General features: G+C 42.7%; 1 protein-coding gene across 1 annotated transcript in view; it reads right to left on the bottom strand.

The window, feature by feature from the left end:
- LOC311590602 (IQCJ-SCHIP1 readthrough transcript protein) overlaps window positions 1-12,022 on the bottom strand; it is a 735,649-nt gene that overhangs the window by 584,358 nt on the left and 139,269 nt on the right. The window contains exon 2 of the mRNA XM_084769751.1: window positions 2,593-2,657. Within this exon, the coding sequence (XP_084625877.1) occupies window positions 2,593-2,657 (65 nt within the window). The remainder of the gene's footprint in view (window positions 1-2,592; window positions 2,658-12,022) is intronic.

Genomic DNA, 12,022 nt, shown 5'->3' with positions numbered 1-12,022 from the left:
TTCAACTAATGGAGAGAACATGGACATGTTAGGGTTGGCAGGTGGCTCGGCTGTTAAAACTGTTTGCTATGCTGTCATGAGGCCTAGGGATCAGACCACATCACCCTTGAGGCAAACCCAGAGGCTTGTGCATGCCTGTAACCCCAGCTCTAATGTGTTAGAGACAGAAAGACCTCTGGGGTTAGGCTAACAGACTAGCCAAGAAAACACGAGTACCAGGTCCAGGGAGAGACCCCATCCCAAAGGAATAAACACATAGGAACCTCTTGGTCCTATCCAACAGTACCTAACAGAGTACTCATTTCCCAGTGCTCTCTGCCCCTGCACCCTTCCCTTCCTGGCCTCTGGAATTTCTCATTCTACCTTCCACTTCCGTGAGAGCAAACGTTTTAGATCCTATATATGAGTGATATAAAGGGTTCTTTCAGTACCTGGCTTGCTCACTTAATATAATGTCTCCAAGCTTATCCATATTATAACAAATGGCAGGATTTTATTCTGTTGTAGACGCATAATATGCCATCCTGTCTATGTGCCACATTTTCTTTATATGTTCACTGTCCCCAAGGCTGTCTCCATGTCTTGGCGGTTCAGAGTCATGATGTAGTAGCCATGAGAGTACAAATGTCTATTGACAGACTGTTTTCATTTCCCTTGGCTATATAGCTTGTAATGGGGTTTCTAAATAATAATAATAATAATAAAAAGCAGTTCAGCTTTTCTTAATTTTTGAGAAACTTTCACACTATTTTCCATGATGGATAAGTTCCTTTATTCTTATCTACTCATATTATGAGACCAGGCACAGCAATAACTCCCTAAGTCAAATGAGTAAGTAACTCAGAAACTTCATCTAATCAACGGTGAAACACTGTCCTTCAGTAGGTGACGTGGCAAAGCCATAGACCACAGAAACGGGAAAACCTGAGGTGCCCTGTCCAAACACCCACCCACCTAGATGGGAAGTAAGTGGGCTGGCTCTGATGGTGCCATTTGTCCTGGGCTGCCTTATCTGATGCCTTAGGGGAAGACTTCTCAGCTAGTGACGATATCTTCCTTTTATAATAGATACTCGAACATGGGGCTTGGGTGGTTAAACGCTGTATCCGGATTCACAAGTCGAGGGAATGGCAGAAAGAGAGATCACACCTAAGGTGTTCCACTTACAGAATATTTTCTGCATCCTCAGTGTTGTCACTGCTTCTCTCACGGGGCGCTCCTTGTACCTGTCACCTCAGTTCTTAATAAGAACGTCCACTCTGGTGTGGTACAGGCTGGCATTTCAAAATGGTTATCATTCTTTTTTTTTTTTAAAAAATAACATGGCTGTTTCCACAACCCCCCCGCCCCCCCACTAATCCTTGTTCTACTTTCTGGCACAGAAGAGCAACTTAGCTGCTGCTTAGGGACCATCCCTCGAAGCATTTAACAACAGCCGTTGTGTCTCTTCTGAGACCCCTTGCTCCTTCCCACGCTCCTCATCTTTAGTCCCTGTAGTTGTTTTGGAGATTTGAGAGCTCTCATGGCTGTAATTTACCTACTTTTGTGTTTTCAAAGACACTAATATACATTTTTAGTGGCCAGAACCACACTGGACACCTATACACGCTGGCAGTACATGAGGACTCAGCTGATGGTTGTTGACTCAAGGGCTCTGGCGGCCTCCAGCACAGTTTCATTCTCATCTTTGCTAACTAGCTGAGGATAAGTAACTTGGAGAAGTTACTGAAACCTGCCTGTGTCTCCTTTCTTATCTGTGGAAAGGTCATCTTCCTGCTACGTCAAGGGCCAAAATCAGAGTTGGAGGAGGAAACGTCAGTTAAGCGTTAGTGATACAGATGACATTGTAAGTCTTCTGTAAAGAATGGCAACTTTCTCTCCCTATGTCTTGATCACACGTTCGTTTATTAGTTGAATATATTAATGCTTTATCATCCTTATACAGTCATAAGCTAAAGTTAAATAAACCCTCAAAGCCTTTGGCCTTAAATTGAAATCAGGATAGAATTCTCATAGACGCTAAATAGTAGTGTTTTGGTTTTTTGTTTGTTTGTTTGTTTTTGTTTTTGATTTTGGTTGGTTGGTTGTTTTGTTGTTGTTGTTGTTGTTGTTTGGGGGGGAGGGTTGTGAGACAGGGTTTTTCTGCCCTGCCTGTCCTGGATAGTAGTCATGTTTTTAAATGTAAGTGTAAGACAATTTATCTTTTTGTGGGGTTTTTTTTGTAGAGCAATTTTTTTCATTTCATATTGAAGTGCTATTTTGGATGTATACTCGATTAGTCTAGTTTGTCCTTGCCTTGTGTCCAAAATGATGCTTTCTGTGATTAAAGCCAAAGACAAAACGGGGTTCAGTTTCAAGATCTTGGACTTGTTGTGCACACAGCAGACATCTCTGTATTTTCACTGATCACTTAGTCAGTGGAACTATTCCTAACCTATCTACCTACATCTCAAACTGAGCACATTTCATAGCCCAAGGATACCAGAAGCAACTGTCAAATTTATTTTCTCATTTTTCCCTTGCTAGAATTTATTTTTCATGTCGTCTTTTCAAGCTAGCAAATAATGTGACCTCCTTTGAAGTTATACTTACTTCTCAAGCAGATATTTCCCATCATCAACTTGTTCTAAAGGGTTCTGTAATCTTTTCAGTTCTTCCTGTAAAGCAGAAAAGAATAACAAATTAATACCTTGTACTTGGGACAATATTATTTGAGATCAGTTGTTATCAACATTGAGATGATTCTAGAGAGGAGAAGTAGCAAAGGTTAGGTCTTTAAATATGCAATACAGTTTAATCCTTGCTTTAATTGGAATATGATATTGATATGTAAATGAATTGATTTTTTCATCACTAAGGAGAAAGCTTCTTACTATTTTTCCATGGTGGACATGGTTTTATGAGCCCACATTTATATACTACTTCCAAATATGAGTTCACTGTAGTTTGCTGTCTGCTGAATGTGACTCTAACAAATGTGTGCTGGGTTTGTTCATGTAACAAACATTCTCTCTTGTATCGTGGTAACCTTTTCTATGTGGTACAGATGTGCACGCACACACACACACACACACACACACACACACACACACACACACACACACTCCTCTGAATTTAAAATATTTATAGTCACTGTGATCTTATTTCTACAGCTATAGGGAAATTACAGAAGTTGATGTGGATACTTGACACGATTGCCAACAGGGCCTCAGTCTTAATAATCATAGAAGAGGAAATATAAAGATGGTGTGAGGTATTCTATTCCTGGGTAGGCAATTCCCTTAGGCTAACATAGGTAGGCTGTTCCCTGAAAGTGTTCCCTGAAAGAGATATTGCTCTAGGATTTCTAAGGACTCCAGTATCCCAGATGCCCAGGTGTAAAGTGGCATAATGTTGGCATATCTCTGTATATACCTTACACGTCTCTTGGAACTCCCTTGACATCATACCTGCACTGCATTGCACGCTCCAGAACTTGACCCAACCCCCCACCTCTCTCCAGTCCCTCTAACCTTACCGCTGGGCTGCCTGCCACTTCAGTCTATCGTCAGCAACAACTTCTTCCTTCAGTTCCTTTGAGCACTCTCTAAATTATTTTGTTTTATTTGAGCCATGACTTGTGTTTCTGGGAATAGCTGAGTTCTTGTGAGAGCAAGATCAACAGACTATTTAGAGAAGAGTTTGAGCATTTATGGGATTTTCCTGTTGAACGTAGTGGTGCCCCTCAGTATGCCTTCTCCCCAAAGCCCACTTAGGATGACCATTCCTTCCTATGAGCTACATAGTGCATGGATTGGAGACTGGATGGGTCCTCCTCACTCCTGTTGTGTCTTCTAGAGTCTTCTACTCCTACGTGGCTTCAGTTCCTCTGACAATGTACCAGCTACCCATCTGGGCTTTGTTCGCTCTGTCTGCTACTCTTACTACTATTTACCCCTGCTTCTTATGGGATTTCATCCAGTCTACATAGATAAGTCAATAGATATTGGTAGGTAATCAACTGTCCCTTCTCAATTTTGTACTTAGAATTTTGCTTTTATGGGAAAATTCCTTCTTTCATTCTATAAACTTATTCTTTCTATCTGTCTTCTTCTCTCTGATCCTTTCCACTTACCTCACCACACCCTCAATGGCACAGTCAGCAGATGCAAGCTATGTAATGGTAGATAGTGCTTAGACTTGCTTTTGTAGAGAAGCAATTTCTGTGGGGAAAATCATAATTGTTTTTGAAAACTAGAGGTGAATTTTTCATGGTTTCTTTTTACCCTCCACATTAAGGTTATAAACAGCGCCAGCTGTTGGTTGTCTTAGCACCTTCTCATCTATGACGTGCTGTGATGTACACATTGTTATTTTCCTTTTGGGGGAAAGAGAGAAGAGCAGGAAGGAGAGGGTTTGCGCACTCGGTGCCAGGCACTTCCTTCCATTCTTCAATTGTGGGAGTTTCCTGGGCGGGGCAGGCTTTGGTGCAGTGCTTCATTCACCCTGGCCACCGATGTTCTAGGAAATCATATCAAACAGAAGGTCAATGACCAACCCAAGCATTCTGAGCAGTGGCTCTCCTGGCTGTTTGGGGATTGATTTTTGTCCTTTGGTTACTTAAGCTAACCATACAAAGCCTCTCACTTCCACTGGCCTGGAACTTTCACCCCATGTCTTCATCTTCTCAGAGGTGAATCGAGAAGTTGGGTTGCTCAACAATCTCCGTTGGGAGTTTTGTCTTTGGGAAAGTTCTATCGTTTAAAAACACATGTAAATAGTCTCTGTCATCAGTTTCTCACACTAGTCCTCTCTGGCATTTTTGTTTGTTTGTTTTTGCTCTCCCCAGAAACCATTAGTAGCTCCTTGCTGCTGTGGGGATGGGCCCTGGGTCCATGGCCGAGGCTTTAGCACAGTAGAAGACAGGTCTTCCCAACCCTCAAGGAGGGTTGTGTCTTCAGGCCCAGGTGCTCAGCAATCCTTCTCGTTTTCTTTTACTTTCTGTGTGCCTCCCTCACTAAATTCCTGGAGGGGTCAGGGCTGTTGACTCATCCACCTGGTGTATCTACTCCAGAACGAAGCATTTGTAGATGGCTTAATAAATGCATGTTGAATAAATGAACCAAATCTGTCGTTGTGGCAAAGATGCAGACACTTTAGTGACCGGGGTTACAGTCTCGGCTCTTCTAAATACTCCCTTTCTTGTTTTCCACTCTCCTCTTTGTCCCGGGGGGAGCGTGTGATTTGGGTTTTTGTCAACCATGACCCTTTGTTTAGGGCTCTCAGGAGGGAGGCACCGAGATGAGAGAGAGGAGCAGGACATGTTAGCAGATGTACATTCTTGCTGCAGTGTGCTGGGAGGTGGGAGGTGAAGGCCATGGCTCTTGGTGGCCTCTCACACGGTGCTTGTGGCCATATTCCCATAACTTCTCACTCTTCTTCCCTCTCCAACATCTTCCCTTCCCTCCATCCCTTCCTTTACTTTCTGTCCTTTCCTTTTCTTCCTCTCCCACCTTTCCTTTCCCCTTTTCCAAATCATCCATTGACAGCCCCAGATTCCTGTCCAAGCCTGGAGTGTGACCCTAGACTCTACCCTCACTTCCTGGAACTTTTCCAATTGCCCACTTATGTGAGTTATTTGTTTTAGCCTTGGGCCCTGGCTAATACTCCCAGTATCCCAAGTTGCTTTTGGTTGCTCTTCCTGGCAATTCCAAGTTCAATGAATAAAACTATCAGTCATATTAAATAATAGAATCCATATCTACTCAAAGCTGACCCCTTGTACGAGAAGCTGCCCCAACCCAAAGCTCCAAACTTAATTTATGTCTCAGTTTCACTAAAATAACAACAACAACAACAACAACAACAACAACAACAATAATGCAATTCCTACTCAACTCTATTTTGCTACTGTCTTTTTTCAAAAATGTAAGCTCAAAATCCTTGCAAAATTCAAGTTGAATTATTCGGGTACCACCCATACACACAGTATTGAGAATTCTTCCAAATGAAATCTGTTGTGAGTGGTGAGGGAGAGCAGGCTACACTGTTATGGTGAATAATTGACCGATTCCTTGTCATGCATGCTTCTCACTGCTAAGAAGGGTTTTTTCTGAAGTAACTTGGATGTGAAGTATTTGAAGGAATGGCCAATAGGGCATTTGACTTTTGTGTCTGGCTTCCTCCTCCCATCCTAATCTTGCCAAGTGCTCTGTCAAACACAGTGGGAAACAACTAAGAGCCTGGCAAGTTCAGTCCTGTGGCCCCATGCCCAGCTACTGGACCTGCTCAGCAAGCAAACAAACTGTCCGTTTGTTTCATTTCCTTGTCTTTACCCCACCTGTTTTAAATAAGTAGGGTATAATGTTTGGACAGGTTTAAAATCAGAAATCTTTTCAATATTGCCTTCTCTCTAAAGTGCACTTATGTCTTATGTTAAAAGTAGAACCTTTTAAATCGTCTGAATTGCACATTGGCCATGTTATTCCCAGCATGCTCTAGGGAATCTAGGGAGCCTTAAAATGTGAGTACAATTTTACTTCATTGTATAGTAATGGGTGACAAAACCAGTGACACTCACATAAATCAGGGTGTGTGTGTGTGTGTGTGTGTGTGTGTGTGTGTGTGTGTGTGTGTGTTGGCAATAATTTCATATTAACCTAAGGGTAACTATTTAACAAAAGTTAAAGGCCAAATGTACTTTTGATGCTTTTGACTATTTAATCACTCAATTAAATATTAATAGGTTTCTTCACCAACCCCTCCCCCACCAGATCCTTTTTTAAGTGGAAGTATAATAAGTGCACTAAAAGGGGGGTTACTAATGTTTGCATAATTTGGAAAAGCAGAAGACATAAAATCTATACTAATTTTAGCTCTGCATCATTAAACATGAAATATTGATTATTGCTCTTTGTAGCTGAGTTTATGAAGCTAGCTAGGCTGCTGTGTCCACATAAAGTGAGCCTGATGCTTTGCCCCAGTGGCTGTAAATGATGCCCCTTGGTGACAGCTGGGAGGCAGGCATTCTGATCCACAGCCTGAGGAGATGCATTTCCCAGATTAGACCAGGGATGACCCAGCTGCATGGCTCAACTTCAGAAAATTAAATTGGAGGGAGTCCAACCTCTGTTGAAATAACTGTGTGAATTATAACGCTTCCATGGGCCTTGTTGTAATGTAAATGTGCTTACAATTTACTGCCATTTCCCCTTACCCCTGCTGTGAATATGGGCACTAATAGTCACCCCATATATTTAAAGGCAAAAAGGCATCAAAAATAAAAATGCAAGACTTATGCTTTCTCCCTTTGGAAGAACGGAGGAGGCAAGTTTTCCTTTTCTTCGTCTTTTTTTTTTCTTTTGCTATTTTCTTTCTCATTTTTATCTTCCGTTAAAAGAGCATGTAGTTTGTTTATGTATTATGCATCTGTGTTCTTTAGGGCTGGCAGACCTGTAAATTTCACACCGGGAAGTTACCTAGCAGCTGAACATGAATTTCTGTAGGAAGAAATAAATGGCTAATGCTACATCAACAGCGCGTTTAAGGGACTCATTCAGGTAAGTGATGGGCACATGGGTAAGATGGTAGACTGTAAAAGCCATTTTCCTGTTCCTAGCACTCTGTGGACATTTGACAGTCCCCCTTCTAGTAGAGGGGGTCGTGCGTTTATGGCAGTAATCATCAGGTGAGAGACTGAGAGAGTGTGGGGCCGCCTGTGTCTGTTCACAGCAGTTATTACTCACAGTAAATGTAGACACTTACTAACATAAGCCACAGCAGGAATTATGATCGCTCACTATTTATTCCTGCCCGACCACCCATATCACACTCACAGGACACCCTAGCCTTTGACCATCAATACGAGTGCCAAACACCTGAACTCATTGAAACAAATGCCAAGGGACCATATTACACAAAAATCCAATTAAAACTTCTGAGTCATTGTCCTAGGTCCCCAGGTCTGAGGTGATCTCAGTCCTTGGGATTCTCTTAGAGTACATGTTGTTTATAGAAAGATCCACTGACAATGATATCACTCAGGCCAGCCCTTTACCAGCACCCAGAGACGCCGTGGAATGAGTCAGCCTCACATTATTTTGAAAAATATGCTTCCGAATGAAATGCCCTCTCTGTCGTTTTCTAAGCTGGCATGGCATGTCATCATGAGCTTTTGATGACTTCAGGTCACACATATCCTAATGCTACCTACCCCTGTAAAAATGAAGACACTCATTGTGAGTAATCTTATGCACTCCAATAAACCCAGAACGTTAAGACAGTTAGGCGTTATTAATAATGATCTTAAAGTGGTCGCTTTACTCAAAGGTTATTTGGGGAGTTGATGAGAATAAATGGTTCAGAGAATAGAGGTACTCGCTGCCAAGCCCAGCATCCCGAGTTCCATCCCCAGAGCCCACAAGGTAAAGGAGAGGATAGATTCCCATTAGCAGTCCTTTGATCATAACATTCCTGGCTTGTTACTCACACATGCATACAAGCAAGTGCATGTGCACACACACACACACACACACACACACACACACACATACACACACATACACACACACACACACACACACACATACACACACACACATACACACACACACATACACACACACACATACACACACACATACACACACACACATACACACACACACATACACACACACATACACACACACACATACACACACACATACACACACACATACACACACACTCACATACAAACACACACATACACACACACACATACACACACACATACACACACACACACACACATACACACACACATACACACACACACATACACACACACACATACACACACACACATACACACACACACACATACACACACACACATACACACACACATACACACACACACACATACACACACACATACACACACACATACACACACACACATACACACACATACATACATACACACACACACACACACACATACATACACACACACTTTTTTTCAAAAAGTATATCCAGTTTAACAGCAGGATAGTCATAAAAGAAAGTCGATGGAACCTGGAGTACTGGATACAAATATTTTGCGCTTTATGTATCTTTGCATAATCTCACACATGAATAACTCTCAGAACGCAGCTGGAATAGCGAGTGTGGAGAAGTGAATCCATGTTCCAAGCCCAGCTTTCCTGAGCCGCAGGACCACGACAGTGCACTGGCAGTGGGAATAGCATGTGGCTCCCACTCGCTTATACTTGATTCAGGAAGGCATCTCCATGCAGGGCAGCAAACCATCATTCGGCAGTGTCTTATCTTTCTCCTAAAACTTACTGTTAGCCTAAAGGAAAATAATCTTTGGGATTAAAAACACTCCCAACTCCCCCACACATACAGTTTTGTCCCTTTATCCCTCCAGAAATCCTTCAAAATTCATTTTAAAACATGGATTATATATTTGAGTACTTCCTTCCACAGCTAACCACATGTCATTTCTTTGAATGACTGTTATTACTGCATTTGATGAGGTTTATTACTTGCACAAAACTACCTTCTCAAATCATTGTCCGCAGGGGCCGGGTGGTAGCTCAGGCAGTAAAGTATCTGCCATGCAAGCGTGAGGACCTGCAGTCAATCTCCAGGAGCCACATCAGTATGGTGCTGCGTGCTTACAGTATCAGAAATGTGGAAGTGAGACAGAGAGGGTCACTGGGGCCTAAGGCTAGCCAGCCTAGGCTAAGCGGAAAGTCTCGGAGGTCCAAAAGTAACTCTGTTTCAGACAATACAGTGAACAGCTCCTAAGGAACAACAAAGGTTAACCTCTTGTCACCCAAACACTAATGCAAGCATGCACTATGCTTGTATGTAGGTGGGCACACGTGCACACACCTGCACACATATGAACACTCACACATTCCCATATACACTCAAAATCGTGTTTGCAGAAGATGTAATTAGCCAATCAGAGAGGCCAGATTCCAGAATCTCACCTTAACCCTTGCCACTCTGGTCCCACAAATGTGCTGAGGCCTGAGGTCTGGTAATCAGTGACATTACCTTGCTCATAAAGATGTTACAATGATTTGCAATATACTCGTATTTACTGTCTGGCACATTCATGTTACCTGCCTGCTTGTGTCCTGATCTTAGGTAATCTGTTCTCTCCCCTCTGGGTCTCAGTTGCATCATTTATAGGATGATGTTATCAGTGGCTACCACACATTGTTGCGGAGGAATAATTACAGTGACAAATTTAAAAGTGTTCAGCATACTCTTTGGTGCTCACATCCTTAGGGAGTCATTAAATTTCAGAGTGAAGATAGCCGTTATATCTCACTTATCATTCCTGTGGTGTGCTGGACTGCTTGGTTCTGCCTCTGTGGCCCCTCTGAGCCTAAGTTGCATCTTCTATAAAATGGGGATATTAATTGTCCCAAATTCCAAGAGTTCCTAAGAAGTACGATGCTCAAACATCATGCTAATCATTGCCGTGCACTAGAGAATAGGTTAATTGCATTGTTGCTTACACTCTTATTATGGCCTCTCTCATACTTGGATAAGACTTTGGCATGCACAGACACCGTCTCCCAGCTCACTCTTAATCCATATCTTTCTCTTTACTTCCTAGTGGTTCAATGTTCCCTCTGTCCTTAATTGAGAAGCTATTGCTGGCCAGCATGAGCAACCTCCTATACAAACATTATTAGGACAGTCACCTGCCTGGAACTCTTCTTCTTCTCCATCACTAACAGGTAGACCCTAAGTCCGTAAGCCTCACAGGACCCCAGAGAAGAGTCTCGGCATCCTGCTGTGGATACATCTTCAGCCCCTTCCCATGATCCTTCTACCCTCACCACATATAAACCTCTTAGAGATTTAGAGGTCCAGAGGCCAGACCCTCAAAATCTTGGAGTGAGTCAGCCTCAGAGCCTGGATGATTTAGTAAAATACGGTGTCCAAGCATGGCAGCACACCCCTTCAGTCCCACAACTTTAGAGGTACGCAGGAGGACCCTGTGAGTTGGAGGCCATCCTGGTCTACACATTGAGTTTTAGGCCAGCTAGGGCTGCATAGAGACTCCATCTCAAAAGAAAAAAAAATCCTCACAGAGTAAAGAGAAATCAAATCCTTAAAAAGAGAAATGACTGTAGCATACGCTACAATATGCAATAGTGCACACAGATCATCATCAAATCATTCCTTTTTGTCCCCATAATTTTCCCAGTCTTCTGGCTACCTGGAGGGCAGGTTCAGGAAATGTCATACTTGGAGACATACCTTTGAACCTAGATGGAAAGGCTTTTAAGGTCCAAATGACACATAAACACAGCTACTGTCCCAATCCTACCCATGGTACTTTGAAACCTTCATTTAAATCTTTCTCTAGAAAACAATTATTAAAGCTAAGGAAGACAGTAAAGGAATGCTATAAATCAGCCAACTTTCCTTCAGCCGTTTGCTCGTCATTCCAGCCATTACTTAGCAAGCATAGTCAAGTGTCAGGCACTGTTCTTCCTGTGAGGCTGCAGTGGAGGACACAGGGGACACAGCCCCATCCTCCGGCTGGGTGACAGTCTGACATCAGCTGAGGAGGAAAGATGAGCTGTAGGAATTGTTGGAAATGTTCCTATTCAAAAATTGGTTTATACATTTTGAGTCTGGGGGCAGACTGCAAGTCAATTACGTATGCATGTGTGTTTCAAGACGTTATCCTTGGGAGGGCTAACGAAAGTCATGAGCTCACGGGGGCAGCTATTCCTCATGGCTCTCTATGGTCTACCAACACTTAGACCATGGAAAGAGCAATGGAAATGCCACTAGAGCTCAAACATTAACTGCCAATGTGGGCATTAGGGATGATGAGCACACAAGAAAACAAAGGATAATGTGTCAGAGAGGGCTTTGTCACAAGCTACGACACAACTACCAAGAAGAAGGACCTGTTTCTCCCCATATGTGTTAATTGATTAGGAGCCTCTCGGTACCATGCTGTGGCTAGTAACACCCAGAAGGCAGAGCTTGCAGAAGATCAAGATTGTAAAATCAC

Source organism: Acomys minous (assembly GCF_964271855.1).
Source record: "Acomys minous genome assembly, chromosome: 19".
Lineage (NCBI taxonomy): Eukaryota > Metazoa > Chordata > Mammalia > Rodentia > Muridae > Acomys > Acomys minous.
The sequence above is the reverse complement of the archived record's forward strand: the minus strand, read 5'-3'. Positions and strand labels throughout refer to the sequence as shown.